General features: G+C 36.1%; 2 protein-coding genes across 3 annotated transcripts; one reads left to right on the top strand and one right to left on the bottom strand.

Annotated features, from left to right (window-relative positions):
• Window positions 1-726: 726 nt before the first annotated feature.
• Window positions 727-21622, bottom strand: LOC132701758 (SR-related and CTD-associated factor 4). The gene is made up of 13 exons (XM_060669930.1): window positions 21466-21622; window positions 21062-21352; window positions 19806-19989; window positions 16987-17066; window positions 14174-14376; window positions 12896-13058; window positions 11282-11494; window positions 10182-10452; window positions 9318-9526; window positions 7444-8264; window positions 5466-5918; window positions 2254-2951; window positions 727-1237 (listed from the first exon to the last, which is right to left on the bottom strand). Exons 1-13 carry the CDS (start codon window positions 21493-21495, stop codon window positions 729-731), a joined length of 4125 nt encoding a protein of 1374 aa, XP_060525913.1. The 5' UTR covers window positions 21496-21622; the 3' UTR covers window positions 727-728.
• Window positions 21623-22300: 678 nt separating this feature from the next.
• Window positions 22301-24546, top strand: LOC132702018 (uncharacterized). Of its 2 annotated transcripts, XR_009618842.1 has the most exons (4): window positions 22301-22664; window positions 22722-22938; window positions 22991-23859; window positions 23916-24546. XR_009618842.1 is itself a non-coding variant. In XM_060670414.1 (3 exons), exons 1-3 carry the CDS (start codon window positions 22585-22587, stop codon window positions 23372-23374), a joined length of 681 nt encoding a protein of 226 aa, XP_060526397.1. In that variant the 5' UTR covers window positions 22301-22584; the 3' UTR covers window positions 23375-24546. The 2 variants fall into 2 exon arrangements, 1 of the variants encoding a protein (XP_060526397.1); XM_060670414.1 differs by having other exon boundaries at window positions 22991-24546.
• The last annotated feature ends 369 nt before the right edge of the window (window positions 24547-24915 follow it).

Here is a 24915-nt window from a genome sequence, read left to right as displayed (position 1 = left end):
CACTTCTATAAGTGGAAAAAGCATCTTTTTTTTTACAAAATATACGCCATAAATAGTTGCAATCTTAATTTGACACTTACATAGATGGAACAATAATCGATCATGTTAATTATTAGTGACATTTTCAACATAATTTTTGTATTTTGACAGTAAATTGACATACATTTTGCTAAAAGAACGAAAATTGCGATTTAATTATGGCAAGAATACTTAAAACATTCCTTAGTTGGGATAGGAATAAGATATGTAAATGTGGTTTTCAGCAGCTTTTGTTGGCATAAAAGTGATATTGCATTTAATTTGTTTGAGAAAATCTGTTCAGGTCTGCATTGATGCCCTAAGAAAAACCCTTTCAACAAAACTAAAACTGCTGCTTGAACTGACAAAATGCATTCATTAGCATTTATTTCCGAAAATGTTCACCTCCCCCACCACTTGCCTTTAACAGGTAGGGCAAGAACTGCTTTACGAAAAAGAATAGAATTTATCTCAATTTTTCAATTTTTACCATCTGTAATATAAGATTATTTCTCAAAAAACGGAATTCAAATTCAAGGATGCGATAACGCATCTTATCCGCCAATCGAGAAACGTAAAAGATAGGGGCCGCGTGCCCTTTCCAATTCGCCATCGGGTATGTCATAAAACAAAAATTTTCAACCTTAAAGGAATTCCTCGAGGTTATGTGAACATATAACCCATAAAGTTCAAACTCAAAAGTTTCCGATTTATTCCGCGGGCGGCGCGACCCCTTCCGCTAAAGGCGGACGATCTTCCTCTATGACCGGCTCGTTTTGGATCTCGTCCCTGAGTGGCGTGCCTCCGCCCTCGTTCAACGCAATTACTTCTTCTTGGGGTCCAACCGCGTCCATCTCTGACGGTGCCTCGACCCTTTCGTCCGTCAGTCCTCGACCGTTGCCATCGCTTTGCTCGTCCGGTTCGCCACCCCACCTGCTGCTTCGTCTGCCCGCTTTTCGACCTCTGCCGAATGGTGTGTCATCATTGAAGACAGGCGCGTTGCCGTCGTTAAATGGCCGACCCTCGTCGTAGGGCGACGGGCCTTCGTCGTTTTCGAAAGGCGGCGGACCGCCGTCGAAGTCCGGACCGTGTCTACCGCCGCCCCGACCGCCGAATCGGGGCCCGCGTCCTCGGGGAAACCGTTCGTCGAACATGCGAGGCATTCCACCTCGGGGACCTCTGAAAAAATCAGGCGGACCGTCGAACCGCGGGTTGAAGCCTGAAACGGAACATGGACGTGTCGGATAAACGGTTTCAAAGTCACGTCAAACTTTGGTAAATATAAAAATTTGTATCAGTAATAGCGATTTACAACTATCATTTTCAAATATCTCGCGAACCCCGTATGAAAAGACAAAAACTGTAAATAAAAAAAATGTCTCTCTCTCAACATGGCCGACATCACTGCCTAAACGAAATTGCTTCGTTTTTTACGCTTCTTCATCTGGGGCTAATAATTTACCCCACAAAAAGATCTGCCGCGTTTGCTATTTTAAGAAATTTTCTAATCGAATAAATCGTTTTCGAGAATGCTCTACTTCACTAACAATTTGTGTTTTCGTTTGACAAACTATAATTGCGTACATTCATCATTTTCATAAATTTGAAACTGCTAAAGGTACTAAAACTATGTGTGACAAAACACACCATTCAAACAAGAATAAAGGTGATGTTGATGGCAAAGATTGCCATATAAAACAATACAGTTGTATTAATTCAAAAATAGTTTTTTTTACCAAACCAGAAGTTTTCCCAGTTTTTAGAGTGGCAAAAAGACCTGCCCACTATTATTTAGATCTCCAGAATAATTTATTTGGTTTGGTTGGCTGTGCTGCATTCCACGAAAATAGTTGCCATTAGAATCCGGCAGCACTCAACTTTTTTATTTTAAAGGAAGGTTTGAGATAAATAAATCGAAAACATGTCAAACTTTTTTTAAGTCAATTCCGACTAGCAATTTTGGGTTTTTATTGACACAGTATAGGGAATCAATTTTTGAATTAAAATTTTTCCATAAAATAAACTATTATGGACGTATAAAAGAAGAAGAGATTTTTATATTAACACAGTTGATTTTGTGCTTGTAAATCTGTATACAAAAAACATTTGTTTACTGTTGGTTGTGATATATAGTTTATGTTCCTCTTTGTAATATAACATACTTTGTATTGCATTCTATAAAGTATACTTTGAAAAAATAAATTTGGTCGCTGTTATCGTAAACAAAGCACTCACCGCCTCTGCCCCTGAGTCCTCGCACGCCGAAAAAGCCTCTCGGACCCCTGATCCCACGCGGTCCGAAACTGGGCCCGGGAGGACCTCTGAGTCCGAAATCTTCAAGGGGCGGATAAAAATCGGGCCCGCCTCTCCTGTCGTCCCTAAAATCCCGCCGTCCCCGCCTGAACCTGTTCGGCGGTCCGCCCATGGCCGGCCCGTCGAACATGTCGGGAGGCGGTCCTCCGTCGTATTCAAGGTGGAGGCCGTCGAATCTGTCGGGGGGGCCGCCGTCGAACTCATCGAAACCCCTCGGTGGACCGCCGAATCTGCCGGGGGGGGCGCGGAACCTGCGAGGTGGCCCGTCGAAAGGTCGCGGAGGCCCCTCAAAGTTGTCCATGTCACCGTCGAAACCGCGGTGAGGGTGAGGGCCTTCGAAATCGGGCGGGTAATCCATCGGAGCACCCTCGAAGCTCGGGGGTCCCTCAAAGTCGATAGGGGGTTCCCCGAAGAGCATCGGAGGTTCGTCAAAGTTCGGCACGGGTTCGTCGCGGAATACGGGAGGAATTTCCATATTTGGACGGACGAATTCGGGCTCGACCGCCAACGCAACGTAATCGGCATTATAGTTGTGCTGTGGGTCGAACGCAGGAGCAGAGTCCGAAGACGCATCGGCGGGGGCTTCGCCGTGAACCGGCGGCAGCGCACAGTGCTCCACGCTGTGGACGAAATAAAAAAAAAATAAATAAAAATTACATACATCGCTTTTCGTCTCGTTGGCAGCGCGACATTAATCTAGCAATACTAAGCTTTTGTACGCTTTTTATTGTCAGTTTGTATCATAGATAAAGAAAAGAATCAGATGTGCATCTTAAATTCACGAACAAACTTATTGTCGCTAGCATCGTAACAAATCCTCTCCATTGATGGATTGATGGTGGTAACGGTTTCAGATTGTTTGTTCTTTTTCCCTTGTGGTCTTTTTTAAAGTGTTGTTTGATTTCGTGTAAAGTAAATTTAAAAATACCAAGAAAATATAGGTGAAAGCAGATATATTTAAACCTGCAAACGTCACTTTTGACAAAATTCAAAATAAGTCAAAATCGGGAGGACTTGCTTAATGCAAAAGATTCTATTTAAAATATAATATATAATAACATAACATAATTTTCTTATCTCATAATAAAATAAGACAAAATAGTTTAATACAAAAAAGCATAGTATATAAGTTATATTTTTTAATTGAACGCCCTGTATATTATTGCTTAAAAACGCTGATTTCATCATTCCCTTATCGAATTTTAAACAATAATCTTTAATATATGCCACAACTGCTATAATTAAGCAAAAGACAATTTTATTTTTAGCTAATTCTTGTCTTAATGTAAAAAATAAGATGTATATTCTTGAAAAGCACCGTAAAAAGGCTAAAAAGGACTTTCAAATTTAAAAAAAAAACCTGTATATAAATAAGTATGAAATGTCCACAGGCTACTGTAATACTATTTGGAAATCTTCTGCATTTCTCCTGCGTCGGTTGTTGATGAATCGAACTTGCTGACGTTTCGCCAATGATTCTGTTGGCTTCCTTTCAGAGCTTAACTAAAACTGGCACTCATTCCACTCTGTACCTGGGTATATATTGTTTAAGGAGGCATGAATAAGCCCCTCAGCCTCTCCCATATTTTCCATTTATATTAATATGGTATATCAAGTAAATTACTACTATTTACAGATGACATGAAAATATTGTAGCTGTCCGTAATCAAGATGAATGTCATTTTCTTCAGAGGGATCTTCAAATGCTTGACTCTTGATGTAAACTCAACAGATTGCCATTGAATATTGAGAAATGTTTTTCTGTTAGTTTTTCGAAGAGGGTTGGTTGCATTGTTTTTGATTATTTTCTAAGAAATATAAAATTAAAACGAAACAAAGATTTGAGGGTTTTATTTGACATTAAGCTTCCATTTGCTAACCATATCAATCAAACTTGTAAGGGTGCGTTGTAAATGTTAGGATTTATAGTGCTGAACAGTCACTTTACTTCAGTTATGTTAGATCTAGAGTATGTTTTTTTTTTACATGGCAGCTTATTTTCAATAAATGTATTATTCAGTTTGAGTTCAAGGGAAATTTTTAAAGTTTCTTCCAGGTTCTAAGAAATGCTTTGATAATAATGTTGCGACTGAACTACCGACTTTAATTAATCGTAGAATTTTTACTTAAATTATGCAGATCTCTTATATACTGCTTCTTCTTGTTATTGCAGATCGGTTTTAACCTCCCAGGAGAAACATTTGAAATATTACCTCTTTCAACTCTCTAGAAAATTTTTGGTTAGAAGTCCACTCTTTCAAGCAACGGGCGTTTTTAATTGTGCTTGTAATGATATAGATATCAATGATCTAACACTGGCTCCGTTTGCTTTTTACGTTTCAGTTGATTAATGTAGACACTTATTTTTTATTGGTTTTGAATTTTATTTTGTTTTTTTTTTATATAAAGTTCTTTATATGGTTACTTTTGTTTGGGTTGATTTTTATTATGTTGTTTATTGGTACATTCTAGGTATTCGAAATTTACATTTGACTTAGCAAATAAATAGACTTGTGACAATCAAGCTTATTATTATTATACGACTTATTCCGTGGGTAAGATTATTTGGTTGCTTATAGATTTTAATGGATTCCCGGATTTTTCTTTGGTATAAGAATTTTAGTTTTCTCAAATAAGATCAGATGTCCGGTTTCGTGATTGTGTTTGGCAACTGCTGATAGGTTTATTTGTGGTAGTCTTAACGCTCTCTGAGCCCAGTTGCTGAATACAGTCACGAAACCAGACATCAAATCTTATTCGAGAAAACTGAAATTCTCCCACGTACCTGTGTAAATCTGTGTATATAGCAATCTATAAGCAACGAAACAATCTTTCACCAATAAGGGATTCAGTTATCAGAGACAATGTTCATTTCCATCCTTTAGCTCCGCGCCCTTCAAAAAATATATAAGCAGGTATAGAATAGAACGCGTACCGGTTTCGGTTAAGCCTTGAAGAAGCCGACAGCAATCCAGAAGATTTGTAAAAGGTACGTACAATATACTCATCAAACCCTTTTGCATTAAAGTTTTTGTCTAAAATGTAAAATAAAAAACGATAGAAGGGACTAAGCATTTGTAACATACAATATATTGTCAATATTCATTTAGGAAAGTATTTTTGACCGTCTTTACCGTATAACAGGCTGCAAGCCGTCTACTCCCACGTCAGTGTCGTGCTGTTTGACATCGGTCGCTTCTACCAGCGACGGAGGCGGAGACTGGTTGTGTCTCTCTTGAGGCGGCTCGAATTTCAACCGCTCGCCGTGGGGGCGCAAATCTTCGTCCAACCCGGCCTCGTACTTGGGACGACGCTCCCGCGACCCGTCCCGCCCTTCCCTCGTCTTGTCCGCTCTTTCCTTTTCCTCGTCGTCGAAGTTCATGCCCGCCATTTCCTTCAATCTATCATTCAGCGTTTTCTCGCGATCACGGCGCTCGCGTGCGTCCCCGTCCCTGCGCTCGGGTGGTGCCCACCGATTGTTTCGGTCGCGTCTGTCCCGGTCCCGGTTTCTGAGGTCGCGGTCCCGTTCGCGACGATCCCGGTCCCTGTCCCGATCTCTGCTGTCATAGCGTCCCCTTTCGCGTTCCCTGATTCCAATGCGACAGCGAGTTAGTAAATTATGGCTAACCGGTAATTTTGAAACAAAACAATATGAGGGATGCAAAGAGACATTTGAAAACTGAATAACAAGTTTTTTAATATTTTTTTAAAATATTGAAACTCTAGTTTTGGGTTTCTTTGATATTGTTAAAAACTTCTCCCCTCCCCTCCTGGATACTAAGAAAAGAAATCTGTATATCGGGTAAGTAAATAATCAATAAAGAACAATGTGGTATGCTCTTAAAAATGCAAAAAAAAAATCGGGCAAGACAAAATGCTAGAAATTACTTTCGAGATTCCGAACTGGCCACCAGCGGGCGTAAATACTACTTGATTGTTACAACTCCCTTTCTAAAAAAATTCCTCACATTAACCTTGGTAAAACTGAGTAATGTTTTACAGCTGACATTTCTTTGTTGTGACATACTTAAATATTTAGTAGTATCCCTTATTCACCTATTAATAATTAACTACTAAACTAATCAATTGTAGAACAATAACGAATTTTATTTTTTATAAAATTTCTGGATTCCTCCTGCGTCGGTTTTTGTTGAGTAGAATTAACTAAAGATTCGCCAATCATCCTGTTGGCTTCATCAGAGCTTGACTGAAATAGTTTCAAAAGAAAACTAGTTCGACTCAACAAAAACCGACGCAGAAGGAATCCAGAAGTTTTATAAAAAGTATTACAGTAGCCTGTGCAAGTTTACTTATAAAACTAACGAATTTTATTAATCAGTGAATTACTTGAATAGTAAAATGTGTGGTGAAATAATCGGTATATTTTTTAATGCAATAGATATTTCATAAATTAAAACTAAATAAAAAGGCAAGTAATTAAACTTTGAAGGGCATCAGAAAACATGAAAATGCGTGGTGTTGGGTTAGATTAAAATAAAATTTGTGTAAGGCAAAATGGATAATTAGGCTTTTCACAATGTACTCCTTCAATAGTTAATAAAATTAGTTTGTTTCCAACAATTGTGTACTGACTGACTTAGCGGTCAAACATAATTTCTAAGAAAAACGAATGTCAAAAGCTCTACCTGGTGGCAAAGTCAGTAATCCCATTAACAATCTAGGAAAAATAATTTTTAAACATTTCGTGTTTATTCCAATGCATTAAGCCTTTTTGGAGCTATGGACATGAAAATGTTCGAACGCGCCCCTATCATTTTCCTTGTAAAGATAGGGCTAACAGCATTAAGCGGAAACGATTTGAATTTGTATCAGTTAGAAATTTTTGTAGAAACCTAGTTTTAAAATTAAAGACAACAATTGCGCCCCCTGCATTTTCTCGTGTACAATTTACTGAGTTTTTGTTCAAATTTCTAATACAGTTACAATTCCCAGCATCCCAATTATACCTTCTTCGTGAGGAATTTCTCTCGCTACTAGCCTTCTAGGAGTATTAACTATTCTATTGGTTGCGAGTGATTTAAAGCTAAGAGAAATAATAGATCGAAATTATAACAGCAACCTCAAAAGCAAATAATAACTCCACAAACGAACCTTTGGTCTCGATCTCGGCTTCGGCTCCGCCTCTTGCCCCGGTCGTCGCGCCTGTCTCTCCGTTCGTCCTCATCCCTCTCGCGGCCTCGATAACCGACCGCCTGCTGCATCGCAGACTGCAACTGCTCACTGAGAGGGACGTAGCGTTCCCGTCTATCGTAGATGGCGTCCTCCATTTCCACATCCATCTGCGCGTCGTCCAGTTGCGCGTGGTGTATCGGCGGCGGCAGACCAGGCGGCGGAATATTCAGCGGCGGGTGTTGCTGCATCGCCTGCATCGAACTGATGCTCATCAATGATTCGCCAAGAGTGCGCAGGCTCGAATCCGATATGCTCGTCGCAGGGTTTTGCGGCGGCATAAAACCGGTCGTGCCTTGGTAAGCGAGCAATTGATTGGTCATCATAGGGGGCGGCATCGTTGGAGGCGGCACGCCGACCGGCATGTTCGGCGGCATCATGCCCAAGATCCTGTTGTTGAAAAGGAACGGAGAGACTGGCGGTAATAAGGGTGGCGGCGGCTGCAGCATGCCGGCTCCTGCCATGGGCGGCGGTTGGCTCGTGTCGATCGCCGACGCGTTCGACGAATCGCCTGTCAAAAATGGCGGCTGGTCCGCGTGGATGTTCTTCTTGTTCATCTGCTCGAGTTTCGCTTTCATCCAGGCGGGCAGCGTGTCCTCGTCGAACATGCCGCCGTCCTCCAGCAGATCCAGGTCGACGTCCTCCTTGATTTTCACCCACGGTATGTACGACACGCCCAGGTCACCCTCCCAGTAGTCCTTGAAATCTTTACCTTTCACGCCTTTGCCGGGTGCCCACGCGAGCTAACGAGGATTCATTCAAATTCAATAATAACCTTCCCCCGCTAAACATATATTTTTTAGGTGTTTCATGATTCAGACAGAATAATGTCATCATGTCCAAAGCAAGAAATGTCAAAACTGACAGTTTGAAATCAGGGTACAATAAAAAGCAATGCTGATACTGTGATTCTTTTGAGGTAATCATAAGGGTTTAGAAAAATCTTTGCAAAAATGCACCGCTGAACTTAATAAGCACAACTTTAAAGATCAGGCTCTTTTCAATCTGTGATAAACTTAATTGAACAAGTTGAAAATTAAAGATATTTTGTAGTGAAGCCAAAGGCTATATTTTGAATAACTCTTACGTGTTTGCCTGATCGTTTTTTTAGTTTAATTTAATTGTTGCAATTTTCAAATTAAGATTAAATTGTTACAAATTAGCAATGTAATAAATTAATTGTGGGTTTGACATATAGAACTTTTTTAAACCTATGGGTCTTGTAACTTATGCTTACACTTGGAAATTGTAGTATACACTGTGAGATTATAATAATAATAATAAAAATAATTATATTCTTAAGCTCCTAAAATCAGTTTGTGCAAATGCAGAATGGCATATACATATCAGGTAACTTTACAAGTTGTCTTCGCACACCAAACCTCTCAACTACTGGCTGCAGATAGTAATATTATCGAAAGACATTAACATTTCTGTTTTTCTTTGTATGTAAAAAAAGATTGACCAACTTCTTTTCGCATTATACATTATACATTCTTATAATATTTGGACAGCAATAACTACAAAACTTTTTGTTAAATTTGAAAATAGCGCTTTCCGCCTTTATCACAATCAAATCTAAACGATACTGAAGTTAATTGCAATATGGCAGAGATTTTTGCTTAACGCCATGTAGTGTCCCTATTTTTAATGGTGAATAAATTATATCGATCTGATATGCATCTTACGACTCTCTTCAAAAAAAGAAATATTATGATAATTCAAAGAACACCAACAAAACTGTTGTGCAGGACAGGAACACTAAATATACCCTGGACCTGAATTTAGCTACTCACTGTAATAACTTTGCCGCTCAAATTGTAGTTCTTTAATTTGGTGAGGCACCTGGCCGCGTCTTGTCGTCGATTCATCACGATAAACGCGCAGCCGCGAGGTGGAATTAAATCGATGCTCACGATTTCCCCAAACTCGCCGAACGTGTTGGACAAGTCGTCCTGGTGCACCAACTTTGAGAGGTGGCCCACCCAGAGGGTCGTGCTGCAAACTGCATAAAAAAAATCATATGAACAGCCCCTCAAACTACCAACCCAGGATTTAACTTTTATATACAGGGTGGAGTTGCTAGTCATCCATCGGACTCCACCCCAGCTGGCGGTTAGGGGAAGCCTCCCAGATATGAATGGTGCCAGATTGTGGCGTGGAAGAAATAATCTTCAAACAGTATAATATTGGACATTGGAGAGTCCAATTGAAACAACTTTAATGGTCTCTGCACTGCGGTACAGAAAGCAAACTGAAAACTACTGTACTATAACTATTTTTATTACAATCCCTATCGCTGATGAAAATCATGACACTGCTCTCAGTCCGGGACACTAAGAATCCTCCCGTCGTCCGCTATCGAAGACAAATTTTGTAACAAAACAAAGATCTACAATAGGATTACTCGCATTTCTACTTGGAACGTTAGAATTCTCTATAAAGCGTGATAACTGGTGTCGCGGGTAAACAGTGTAGTCCGTGAGACGGTTTCCACAAAAAAAAAGTTTCGAACCACTTAACACACACAATAATAACTTGATTTTTACTAATTTTAAACTAAACACTACGGAACAGGTAGATAAACAACCTGCCACTCTCGGGGCCCTTGACAAAGGTACCATGCAACAACAATCAACACTGGAAAGAACCAAACTTACCACTCAAGCAGTCCTTCTTGATCGACGGCAATCCCCTCCTTTTCCTTTCCTTCTCCTTTTCGGTCTCCTTTTCCTTATCCTTCTTGTCCCTGTCCTTGCGGTCCTTGGATCGAGACCTGTATCGTCTGGATTTCGATCTAGACCGCGACCGTCTCGACCTTTTGTCGCGGTCGCGACGATCGTGCGACCTGGATCGGCTCCGCCTTCGGCTTCTGCTGTGGCGATTGTCGGGCGAGGCCGAGGGTGAATCGTCGTGGTCCAGCGTTATGACCTTTAATTTGGTTATAGGTTATAATTATTCCACCAATTTTTTTTTTAATTAATTTTAGTGGCAGACTAATTTTACAGTGTTAAAACCATATAGTTATTATGTAGCATCTGGAAATAAGCAGAAAAAATACTATAATAATACTATAAAATGCTGCAAATAATTCGTTTAATCTATATGTGCAAAGACTATAAAATAAATGTAATTTAATTGGCAAGCATATGCAAATGTAGCATTTTTTTTAGGAATTGAGTAATAAATAATTTATCAGATATTAGAAAGCTATTTTTAAATTAACCATTTCGAGCAACCTGCATACTAACTATATAAATACTAAAATAAAATTTTTCCCATCAAAAACTAAGAGTTGTATCATTCGCTTGGGTAGTGTCAAACCAAACACGTAACTAAAATAACATTTACCAAATTTGTTGCCTAATATACTATTGTAGCTAACAACATCTTTCCTTCACTAAACTAGTTTGTAGGTCTACTAAAAACAATAACAACATATAACATATGAAACAAATAACTCTTTTTCAAAGTATAGACTTTTCAAGCCTAATTATTTGTCACACCGGTTCGTCACTGTGGGTATAGCTTAGTCCTATTGTATATTTATGTACATAGAATGCTACCTTTAATTTTAGTTACATTTCAGAAAATTTTCTTTGTATTGAATCGTCTTACGAAACTATTTCTCAGTTCAACAATGTGGATAACTTTCAACCCAAGGTAAATTTTATCGCTTCTCTAGTTATAATATTTATTTATTATTTATAAAAGTAATGACAACCTCTTAGTTACAAATAAATCGGGAGTTTAGTTTTACCTCGACATCGTTGCCCTGGTTTGATTCGCGAACTTCGCTCATAGAATAATTCGCGTTGGTGTCGTGTTGACCCAAGTCGTACTCCAGTGTTTTGTATGAGTGCATCTGTTCGTTTTCGGCGGGCAGCGGCGGTTGGTAGTATTGTCCGGCCGACGACACTGACACAGTATTGACGTTCAGTCGAAAATCGCATTCCGACGCGAACGGCAAGTTCTACAAACACCAAGAGTTTATCGAAACTTTAGTACAAAGAAAAAAACAAGAAATGGCATCTAACAAGTACTCGCTAATATTTTATGAAAAAATGGACTCATCTTTAATATACAAAAACACCGCAATTCATAAAAAAGACCTATACAAACCACAATAGACCTAATTTGGAGTATGTGCACAGTGTGTGGAATGCATACTATACATACATACCAAGGACATCGAACTAGTAGAAAGATATCAAAAATTCTGATAATTCCATGTGTGTGAGTACTCAAAAATGCTTCCTATTTGTTTTGCGTGTCAACAACTGGGTCAACCAACTTCCACTGGGCCTGGTGTGTCAGTTTGCGGACGACGGACTTGTTTATGCTGTCTGACATTTCCATGGGTTGTTTGAGTATGATAGGATAAATGAAAAATTGGAGTTTGTAGGTTTTTTTTGTACAACTTTCTTTGCTGGTTTGACATGATAGAAAAATGATTCCAATGAGGAATCATAAATTTGCTGTTAATACATATAGACCCTATGCTGGGATTATCACATTTCATGTCTTCATTCAAGACTGAGCAGTTTCCATGGACTTGTCAAAAGATTAAAGGTGATTGTTTCACTCACATTTAAACTTGTCAGCTATAAGCTATGGAACTGGCTTTTGGGGTTAGAAAGGCACCAGATATTTTCAAATTGCAAAAACGAATACTGAATATTTGCTCTATAGCTACATTTTATCTCTTTAGTTATGTTACTAAGAAAAAATTAGCATTTATTCTCCGAGAACGAAAATTTGCTGGTGACTTGGAAATGTTTACAAGACACAGGTGAATAAAGCATAATTGTACCCTTTTTTGAACATTTGGCCGAAACAGCATGAATACATTCACTGAGTGACCTGCGAGGCGACAATTGACAAACGCCAAAATATCATAGCCTAGTGACCCTTTTCGCAGACCTGACCAGTCCACAATGGGGAATTTTAGACTAAGGAATAGAAAAAATTTTTTTCTAAACAGTGACGGTAATTTGACGTTTGTTGGTTCTAACGCCACGTCGCACATGTTGGAAAAGTATAGAAGGCAACAAATTATAAACTTCTACACACTCGTTTATTAAACACAAACTGATCGCAATGGCATTTAATATGATGCGACAAACCACAAACGCGGCAACCGAGGTTTTTCGTCGTCAGTTGCCGATTTGCTTTTGGTTGATACGCCAATGTCACCGAAAATGGTAAAAATTATTAAACAACTACCATCTTTTGAGTTTAGCACCCTGTACATGGAGAAAAAGCGTGACCGATGTTTATAAGAACTTTTTATTGGTTGGTTAAATTTCATGTTTTTTATTGCTCGTTTCACAGGTTTAGACTGGTCTTCGGCGTCGCAAGGATCAACACTTACCGGGACGGTCTGCGCTAGGTGCCGGTCAAACTCTTCTTCTTGAATCCTCATCTCGTGCAACTTTTTTATTTTGTCCGGATCCATTTCAGCGGAAGGATTCATACCGGTCAACGACGTTTGCAGCGTTTGCAGTTGTCTAAGTACTTCAGGGTTCGTCAGCAGACTGCAAAAAAAAAATCGTATGGCTAGAGAATTAAATTATAGGCGATCTTACAATTCCATGAGACCGCTTTTATGTGAGTTTCATAGTTTACTTTGATATATTGTGTGCAAGGTAGGTTTAAAGAATAGATGAATTCATAAAGGCACCGAATCGCGAATGATAAAGAATGAAGTTTTTTTTTACACTAAAAGGCAAACAAAATTCATATGAAAACAATGCAGCCATATCAAATTTTACCTTCCGAATTAGTTTAAAATTTTGTTTTTGTTTTTAATTCTCTTTTTACGACTTCAAACAAAACATTTTATTGAAGCTGTTAAAAAAAATTAAAAAAAAACTCTGTCTTAAAAACCGTTGAAGATAGGTGTAGAAAAGCGTTCCATTTCCAAACACATGCTCATTTTGTGGTAAGATATGTCGGACAATTATTATCTTGCGTAAAGGGATGAATTGGTTTGAATTGAAAAATGATAGAATTCATGCTATTTTAAAAACCCGCTAATGAATAGTTATAGAATTTTTCTATAAATCGTTGGAATCATAGAAAGTTTTAGTATTTTGCTAAATTAAAAGGCAATGGTCCAAAATAGCTGTAAGTAATTCTGTAAAATACATTAAGCAAACCATTTGGTTTGGTTTATTGGAAGGAAGACGTCAAAATATGGATCAATCCGAAATTGGCAAGCTAAACTTAGAAGATACGAAACAACCTAGAAAAAACCCTATGATAAACAGTTGCCTTAGTTGGGTTAGTTAGTTAGTTAGATTTGAGGCTGCTATGTGGCAAATAGCGGGAACGAATCGTTCGAACAAATACTTTTTTTTTTATTTTGAACAAGCTAAAAGGAACAAAAGATAATGAATATATTCTACGTGGTGGTCGAAAAGATATTGGTCGCAGATTTTCAGGACAAGTAAAATGACAAAATGCTAAAAGAAATAAAACGTCGCCAGATGGCCACTAGGGGGCGAAAATAGAAAGTTAAAACAAAACAAAAATAGAAAATAGAAAAAAAAATATAATTGGATAATACTGAAAAACGAAAACGAGTATAAGCGAAGACCCTTTTTATGTTAAAAAAAAATAGATGTCGACGAATAAAATCTCGACGTACCTCGTTACTGTCGTAACGGGATCCGCATTTTGGGGCTGCGGCCTCGGCGAAGGGTTGACCTCCTCCTCGTCGTCGCCATAATCGAAGTCGAGCAATTTCTTGTCAAAATGCACCTGCTGCTCGGACCTTCCGCCGGCATCAGCTGTTTTCGCGAGCAGCCGTTGCAGCTGTTGAAGCTGCTGGATAACGGGCTCCGTCAAATTCTGAAAACGAAATTACCACCTTAACACTATTCAATTTCCCGCAATTTTGACTAATATTTCTAAAATACTTGATCAAATATTCAATCGTAAAGGTGCTGAGACAGCGCTTTGGCTAAATAAGTTGTTCGGTCGTTTGAGTTTTTTTTTACTTGCTTGGAAGATGTCACACATAGATTAACAAAATACGCCATTCGATCAACAAATTTCATAAACAATTACCAAGGGAACAAATTATAACAACAATATTGCACAACATACTCCATCAAGAAAAATACACTGGTCGAAGAACTTAAGATTAATTACCGACTAACTAATTAACACTAAAGACTAACTACTCATTTGGAGGGTTAATTGGAGTAAATTTTGTAATTATGGTATTCTATATGTAAGGCGTCGCAGAATTATAAAGCTTCAACTTGATATTTCAATAATATTTGAATAAACCCAGTGGTTTATCATCCGTTTCCTTAAGAGTTGTTTAATTGGGTCATAACTTTTATTTTCGTTTCGTGGTTCGTGCCTAATGTCCAACTTCAACAGTAATCAATCTAATATAATATGCTACTTGTTCCGTTCCACCAACTGTAACTTTACACTGCAGTTTAAATAAGTTCTCTTTAAACTCAGTTTATTAAAATAACAAATATGTTTATAAATAGGTAAGAATTAACCTTCAGAATATTTTTTGTTTGAGGCAATTAAACTGTGTCCAGGGCCATTGCAATAAAGTAAATTTGAGAATGGAGGAGTATCACTTGAAAGCGATTGAAAAATCACTAGTAGTACTTTTCAGGACATTGCCTGGTACTTAAATAATCTCAAAGAAAAAATGCACTTCAAAATTCTACACTGACAAAAAAATGGTAAAGAACTACTAATGAACCATATATCCACATAAAACTGAAAATTTCAATTCTTCTTGGAAAGCTTTTGAAACGCTAGCAGGGTTATTTATTCATAAAATCGTGTAAATAAATTCCCTTTATACTCAGGCGTAACTGCATCAAAATTTAATGTCAGTGCAGAAATGTAAAATGACGTATGCAGGGCTAAGAGATTTAACTCTCAACAATTTCTTTTTCACATATTTAATTAGGAAAGGCATATTTAATTTGTTATTACAAATACTTTATTCAATAGACACTTTGCCTAAATAAATATGTACTTATTGGGTTTGATTCTTATTTTTATGTTTTGTGATAAGTCTAATGTAAAATAATTTTTGAAAATACGTGACTATATGCATCTAAAATTATTGGTAACGCGAGAAGCTTGAACACCGCAGTTGCGCCTAAGTGTTTATGCATTAAACTTCGTGGAGAGTCCGCTTTTTCCTGCGATAAAAAATTAATAACATTCATACAATCTTTTCAAATTTAAGAAATCACACCATTATGAATTGCAATGATAAGTTTTTAAATATCAAAAAAGCAAAAGAAATCTATAAAATTCATACCAGAAAGACATCAATTTTTTTAATTTCAAAATTGAAAAGAAAAAGACATTACATAAAAACCAGTCACTGCCGCTGAAATGTGATAAAATAAAATTGCCTTATAATTAATAATTGAGTTTCACAAAAAAAAAAAAAAAAAACAAAAAACAGAATTGGTTGAAAAAAACGAAAGAATGCGAGTTTCTGAAACAGTGAAACATTTAAGGTGGCAGGCATCAACTTTCAAGCTTATTAACTCATACAACTTTACAAAACTTAATAGAAATTTAATCTTACATTACAGAATGCCAACCTAACCTCAAAAAAGGTTAATTACTTAAGGGCTTAAATTGTAATCTGGCAGCGACCGCCTCGAGGCTTTTTCAATTCGCAACACAGGAATATAAAAATATATAGACGAAAATTTGCAATACGACAATCGTTTCATAGAGAAATAATAAAAAAGAGAGCTTTTAAAATGGTGGTTGTGAGCTTTTGCAGTTAAAACTGTCAACAAATATTTGTTTGTTTCTTCGTTCTGGAAATGGAACACAATTTCGTTTCGTTTTATTTTGAAAACTTTTTTTATTCTTCACTTGGTAAGTTAAAAATTTCTATTTATTTATAATTCTATAATAAAGCTAAAATGAAGTATTTAAATTCAATAACTATTTATAGCTGCTAATTATTTTTATGGTTGCAAATATGCAATATTTTCCAATTTTATAAGTGAAAAAGTTGAGTTGATATTGGTTGGATATCAAAATTATCGTAATTAATAAATTGTTGAAGCAGTACAGCACTATTCCAAATGTCTATTGGGACAGTCTTCTGAGTGTATTTTTGCTTCTGTTTTCAGATGTTAGCCAACAGCCCCAAAATATTGAATTAAATTGCTTATAATACTTAAAAAAAAATTTTTTTAAGATATGTGTAGAGTTCCCGCAACTTTTGAAAGCATCGATTCTATAAGTAGCCTGCGGCGAGGCTAATGAAAACTATGTGACAAAGAGCGCCACGAAGAAAAGACCTCTCTTTTTGTATATTTCTCTAAGCTTCACTTCGAAGCGGAACACATGCGTCAACGATCGAGTGGCATTGACACTACAACACATCCGGAATATGGTGACATCGTCCAAAGCCGCACAGTGAAAACGTATAAATACCAAACTAACCAAGTTTGGAGTCGATCCGTGTACCGATTCGTTGGCCGACTGGTTTCCCTTGGTGGGCGTTTTTTGCAGGGCAGGCGAACCTATCATGAACAACTTATTTAGACAAATGCAACCGCATCGCAATGTGCCAAATGCGACTGTTCTCTTTAACTCTCTCTATTGGGTTCCTATTCCGCAATACTCGCACATATTATGTACAACACAGCAATAACACCTAACCTCAACGTACGTCACGTATGATCTCGGTTTGAGGTTAGGTAGAGTAGAATTAATTGAATGATGGATTTACAAACGATGTTCGCAAGCCGAAAATTAATTTATCGAAACGGGTAATTCCACTTATAATTTTTTATAAATTGTCATGTTACCGAAGTACAATTGGCCAATCAAAAGCAACATTCAGTCAGCTATTTTCTTCGCAACTAGCAGTTGTAATATATATAGGCCACATAAAACTAAAAAATATTAATATAATTAAAACAAACCTTTACGTACAATAAATCTGGTAGATTAGTCATGTCAAATTTAATTTTATTTAAGTGTATACACATACCTTAAATATTATAAATATATCTAAAAAATTACCTCTAAAGGAAAATCGTGTTTAGTAATAGTCACAATAAAAAATAGTAAATGCATATTTAGTAGTAATATCTATTGTAGACAATTCCATTACCGCTTTGTTATTACTATCTTTGTTCCAGATATTCAAGTTGATAATTGGTGTTATTACAACGGTAGAGTAATATTTAAATTGTGCGTCCATAAAGCATTTTCTGAGATAGTTCATAATATTAACAGCTAACAGCTAATATTATATCAAAGTATGTGTAAACATTTTTTAAAACTAATTAACATTAACATTGCTTGTGACGTAGCCGCCATCATTTATTAACACTGATGGTGCTGAACCTCCATTGGAAGTAGAATGTCTATATTCAGGGCTATGACTCAGTTGAATGTGCTGGCCTTCATCCCGAACTTGGCAAGGTAGCTCTAGTTAAAATTGACATTTTTAGAGGCAACGCATTAGAGGATGGAAGTAGAATCTTCTAGGGAATTCTAACAATAAAAAGGAATACAGATGGTAGTTCTTTTGATTTAGTTCGACATTGCAATGTGAGGGCAAAAATTTTACACATTTTTGACAAATGCAATAAAGCTAGTGAATTTTGGCCTTTCCTGAAAGTGTGTGTTTCCCCAACTGCCTAAAGTAGTTATTTTGCACAACCTCGTTTATAAATCCAGCTTAATGCCTTACCTTTCACGGTGTTCCTCCTTCGAATCCCAGTATAACTTGTCACATATTTATAAGAGTACTTACTTGAAAAACACTATTGCGTATACAGGGTGTTTCTTAAGCATACTCCACTTCAAAATGTGATTTGCTGGGCGATTTAGAAGAAAGTTTATGAACATAGGGACGGAAATCCTTTGTCTACATACAGGGTATGAAACTTAAAAAAATATTTCAACAATATAATTGTGCGCCACTGACGTCATTGAAATATTTTCCGGATGACACCGCTAAATATACTAGTTTTTGGTATTTTTTGTTCTATTACGCTTTATTACGAGATAAAAAGAATTAGAACAAAACAAGCAATTTATTTTAAGTTTGTCACCCAGGGTCTTGCATCTCCCATCAGATGTCTATATGAACTTTTTGTATTAAAATCGTACAAGTAATATTCGTTTTAAGTATGGAGGCGTATCTTTGAAACACCCTGTAAAAAAGAAAAGATTTTTATTATCATTCAATAGGAAACTCACGTCTACGCATTTCGCATGGCATCAAGAGTTCTTGGATGACTTTTACAAAAATTTACTTTCTCAAATAGTTTTAACACATTAAAAATCAATTTGCTGCGTGTATATTTTTTATTAAAAGTTCGGTAAGAAACATTCACTTAGATCCCAATCACAGTTTCTCTATCTAAACTTAATATAAAAAACCGTATCAAAATAAACCAAAACAAATTATATAGGAAGATCATTTTCTTTCAGATATTACAGCTCCTTAAAAGGTTTTTCTGAGAACCATTTTTTTGAGTACCAAAACTTACTCAAAATTTGTGTGACACATCAAACTTTAAGCATTTGCAACCGAAATTGTTTTATTACATTAAGCATCAAAAATCTATGCTGGGACACATAATTTTATTTGCATATAATATTGAATTTTATATTGTATTAACTTTGATCTTAATCAAAGTTTTTTCGTGAAACCTTTCTCTTCATAACAATCGTAAATCTAGTGACATGATCAAATTGGAAAAGAAATGCCTATTAAACTTTTGCCTTTTTGCAAAGTTTTTCAAATTTCAAATTTGTTAAAGAATAAAAGTGTTTTGCAGGATTGTTTCCAATTCAAATAGATTTCTGTACATATGTAAATAATATTGAATTCGCCAAAATATTGTATACCAGACAGTGTCTAGAGATAAATATTTCACGTTTGGTCAACTACAAAAACATAAACAAAACCATTTTCCACATCTCGAAGTTCAACATTACTATCCAATCTCAAAGTTTGTCTCTAATTATTATATGAAATATACAAAAAATGAGCAAAAGAACTAAAGATGAAGACTTGGATAAACACATGATTGAATTAATCTTCTATTGATATCAACAAATTCATTATTATGCTGCTGATAGTATATTTATAATGCAGTGAACATTCGACTGTAGTGAATAGATAATTCTTAGGATAATATTAAAAGAAGATCAGTAATGACAAGACTAATAGTTCCTTTTATCTGTTATTGGCACATTGCACATATTTTTCACAGTACTATTTTCTTACTATGACATACCTTTTGCAATCCCTCCCTGCACTGCAGCCCCTAACGGATTAACTCCATTGGCCTGCTGTATTGGGTTGTCAATTTCTTTGTAAATAGGATGATTCGGATCGGCGAGATCAAACAAAGGCTGTATAACTTCAGGCGGAAACACTTGGTTTTTCTGCCACAAGTTCAGCACACGAATTACTTTACTCTAAAAAGGAAGGCATCAGTTTTTCTTATGTTTTACATATACATACATTCCTCAGAGTCAAAATATGTTAAGTTCTAATGAGTGATTCCTTGGGACAAGCATTTTGAAGATTTATTGATATAGAATTCATAAACCATAACATACGAACTAATTTTTCTAAAACTTGGACTTGGCATAATTTGGCTCTGGGGTACAGATATTAAACAAAGTGCCTAGGGATGATCAAATTATAAAAAATAATCTGAATTAATAATTTCAAATAAAATTATTGCTGTATTTAGTATTTTTATGAACCACTTCAGATATATTAAAAATTGTGGCAAGATATCAGGCAGTGTTAACAAATGTACATTCCATTTATTAAAAAAAATAATTGGGGTAGTTTTCTTTGCAGAGTTGCAAGGGATGTCGCTATAATTGCAAAACTAAACTTTTATGAAAGTTATGGGGGAGTGGAACTTTGAATCTGTTGATTTACACAGCTTGTGTCAGTCAAAAAAATGGGGAACTATATTAACATTTCGAACAGTACAGCAACATATGAGATACAATCTGGTCATAAATTGGTTTCAGATTAAAAAATAGGACGATAAAAACTGCTATTTCAGAATTTATCTGACTTCTTTTATGTTCCTTTTTGACGCCAAAATGTGTAAAACTGTAATTTGATATTTTTTTATGTTGGTTTATTATGTTTTAATAACTAGCATTCCAGACATTTCCAGATAATTACCTTGCAAAAACCATATTGAGGTGTTGGTTATGCCTATAAAAGACAGAAAAGGGAATCCTATTGAAATTAGGTTCAGTTCCATGGCTATAACACAACATAATGGAAGTTTTAAACCAGCAGCAAAATATTAACTTTATGAATAACACCAAGTAATTTAACATAAAAATCTAAAATATTGCCATATACATAGTAAAGATTCAAAATTAGGTTGCTGGATTGGTATTTCTAAATTAAGGTTTATATATATTTTTAAGGCTTATTATGTAATTAAAATCAATTACTATGATAAAAAGATAATAACTAATAAACTAAAATTCCCTTTAAAATAACTTTCTTTACCTTGTCTTCGGCAGGGCACTTGAACAAATTAATGAAAGTCTGTTGTAAATTCTTAGTGAATCTAGGTGCAAAAACATCTTTTTCGGTACCAAATTGATGCCTTGATTGTCTCACTATTGAGTCTATAACGTAAAGTCCGGGCACTTTATATTCCGCTTTGCACTTTAATATAAACTTTTCTACACTTTGCACTACATGTTTATAAAACTTTATTGCCTTAATAGCTCCTCTGGTGAGTGCGGTCATCTTCGCTTTGGAAATCGGAGGCTTCACCTCGTATAACGAGGAAAGCTGTAAGAAAATAGAAATGTTTTTAAAAACTAAAATTGAAAATGTTAATCAAAATGGACCCTGCCGAGTTAAAAAGAGCTCCAAATATGACTTCGCCAAAAACACATATTTACCTCCTGATTAAAAGCTTTTACAGCATCCATTTTCTCTGGTTTGTATTCAGCACTACAATAAAGGTAAATGACGCATTTTTCTCGGGATACAATCAAATTTTATAAAGACCAGTCAAAACCACTGTACGTAAAAATAGAAGCCATTTTGTACCGCTTTGCCGACAGATTCGGAATGCGCATGCCCACGCCACAAGTCAATTTGTTGGTCAACCCATGATACAAATTTCACCATTGCGACCATTTTATCAATAAACACCATTTAAATTTGTCTTTTAAATAAAAAAGATCACATAGAATAAAAAAAAATCTTAAAAAGAATATCTTAAAAACTTCTCACTTAAACGAAAGGCTAATGTCGAATCTTTCGAGAATTGGTCCGTAAGCTTGAGCTGCTCGATTTAAGTTGTTTTTAACAAGTTAAAGTAGAACATTCAAAGCATCTCCTTGGAAAACCATCGATTCTAATATACTTATGTGCTTAATATTAAAATAAAAAAGAGGATGAATTCACCCGGTAAAAGAGACTAATGAAAGTAAAAACGAAGAAAATGCTAACACCAATACGTCCGGGATTCTGTGGTGGAGCATTGCACGCGGCGGTTTAACCTCCGTTCGCTCCCGACAGAATCCCCTGTATTCGTCCTCAAAAGTTTGATATCGGTTTCCACTGTGTGGACTTAGTGTTGTTAGTGTTCAGTGCATGTTTTAAAGTTATAATCGTCGCCGGCCCCGTCGTTTTTCCCCGTTCACGCCGGTATGGAGGCCGGATGGGCCCGGATGTTCCGAGGTGGAAGCGAGGGGTGTCGGTTTTTTTTGGTATCGGTCAAATTTGTTTTTTTGCTAGTTGAGCAAATATTGGTTATGTCTTCTTTGTACGTGTTGGTCAATGACCAAAAGCGAAGATCCTCGACGGAAGTCGGCAATGGGCGAATGATCCTAGCAGTCGAGCCCAACATTTTTTTGTGAAACGCATCATTGAATTGAATTGAACCAATACGTCCGTGCCCCACTGAATTAGTGAAACGTATCGTTGAATTGAATGGAACCAAAACATCAACTATGTGTCTCCTAACGTAGGTAAACAAGTGATTCGTAATAATTTCTGAAATATTTTTCGATATGTCTTTTGGAGAAATTGTAGAGCCAAGTACAAGGGCACTAATAATAGATGATGACGTGGAACTTTCAGAAGCTGAAAGGTATGATATGATGGTTTTAAAATCAAAAAGACTGTTTCTTTAAAAATACTTTTTTAGAACTGAAGTAAGCTGGAAAGGAAAACCTGATCCACCAGATGACGTTGACTTGCTAGTATTTGTAGAAAGTAACCGGCTTATTCAGCTTGCTCAGCTAATTTTGTTATCCAATTTGAAGCTGGCAGCAAAACTTTTAGGGGAAGGAGTTGAAATATATAATGATGGCAAACAATTTCTTGTAACATATTCCGAATCAAAGACTTTGATTTGTGGAGAGGTAAAACTGTTAAACACATTATTTTCATTCAATTAATTTTTCAAAAATTTAGATTGTGGAAATATTTGAAAAATGGATAGCAAAGGCTTCCAAGATCTATTCAGTTACATCTTCATCTATTGTGCTTTATCAAAATGACGAAATTTTTCCCAAACCTGAGACACTAGTAAGGTGCTTAACAAATAATGGAAAGGTGCCATTTGATTTCTGCGAAAAATTGGAAGCACCCAATTTAATTACAGGGTTGGGAGCAGGCGTTTTATCTTATTGTGTGTATAAATCTATTAAGTGTAGCTTATTTGTGATTTATATGGACAATTCTCCTTTGGACTCCATTAATTCCAAATATTTTGTTAATTTAATGAGCAAAATGGGGTTTGTACTTAAAAACAGCCTCCTTACAATAAGTACAGGGTCTAGCAATTTGTATATATAGAAGTAAACATTAAGCTTCTTTTTTTTTTTTTGGAAAATGGATGCCTATTACATTAAACATAAGGAATGTGAGGGAGAGGAAAATTTGTAAATAAATATTTATATACTGTTAGTTTTTACAATTAAGAAGTTGGTATTTACTAATGATAAAAAAAATTGAATGAGAATTTGAATGTTTTATGCGCATCTAGCATTGTATCAAAATAACCTCTCATTTGTTTGGTTTTTTCTTTAAGCCATGACTTATGATATTAATGAATGAATTGATTTCTAAACAGTCACTTTAAAGTCAAGTCAAACTTTAGAAAATGTAGAAATTCTTTCTGAAGCCTGATTAAGTTTTACAGGGTCATATGTGGCAGTTGACTTTTACTATTCCGCCAAATTTCAAGTCGATAGCTGCAAATTTCGGGCATATAATATATAAGGCTAGACTCTACACCAAATATAAGCTGTTATTCATGAGATGAGAACGATACTTCGAAAGTATTGATACTTTTGCTGAATAGTGACGAGTATTTCTGGCATCTATATTTTTGTAGCGGTATCGGCATCGACAATAATTATACAAAATGGTCACAAATGTACAAAAAGACAAGAGTCGGAGAGGTAAAGGAGAACATGGATTTGTCGAAGGAATATATATGATTAATCAAATTAAAAATTCGAGTAGATAAGCTCAGAAATAATTTGGAGTGGCACTTTAACTGGAGCTATCTCAGTTATTATTGATTAGATTGCGGTGTTTATAGTCATCCAATCTAGAAAACATATGCTGTAATACTGCGTAAAATTTCACGTGGCTGGGATTTGGATGTGGATATGCAAATATTGCAGTGACTTATTGTCAGCAAGCTAATTCCCAGAAACCTTGCTGTAACAAAGGAACACATATATCCGTCCATAAATGAATTAACCGTCGACGAGAATGCCTCATTGAAGTGGATACGTACAAGAGAGTGCTGGTCGAAGACGTGAAGCGGCGAGTGTTTATACGCGTGAAATGTGATTTTACGTTTTTTTGATATTTGCAGTCACTTTATTTGAATAGTAACTTGTTTAAGCTCGGTTTCCTGTTTAATTACGCTCCCGGATTTAACAATTGCTACAAATTTGAATGTTACCGCTCAAATTTGATTTGCTAGCAGACATATGCTTTAAATAATAAATTAAATCAGTTAGTTAATTCAAAACAATTTTTTATTTTAAATCCATCGTCATATGATTATTTTTGATTAGTTTTGACCACCCCACTTCTCTTCCACCTACTATAATCATCACCACAAATGAGCTGGGGTTAAACTAAAAATTTTTTGAGTGTTGCACATGTTTTTTTTACCAATACTTTTTAAGTATATGTGATTCTTTTTAGAGTCCTGAAGAGGGTAATAAAATTACCGAAACGTCGAACATAGAAGAGTTTGAGTTTTCATAAACACAGCGCAAAACCAGTCAGCCCTTATTACTGAACTACAGAATTGGAAATATTTTTAAAAAGGGTTCTAAATAATGTTTAACACAAATTCTTTACCAATTGTAAAA

The sequence above is a fragment of the Cylas formicarius genome, unplaced genomic scaffold, assembly GCF_029955315.1.
Source record: "Cylas formicarius isolate icCylForm1 unplaced genomic scaffold, icCylForm1.1 PGA_scaffold_5__7_contigs__length_24384050, whole genome shotgun sequence".
NCBI lineage: Eukaryota > Metazoa > Arthropoda > Insecta > Coleoptera > Brentidae > Cylas > Cylas formicarius.
This window is presented reverse-complemented; position numbering and strand designations above follow the sequence as displayed.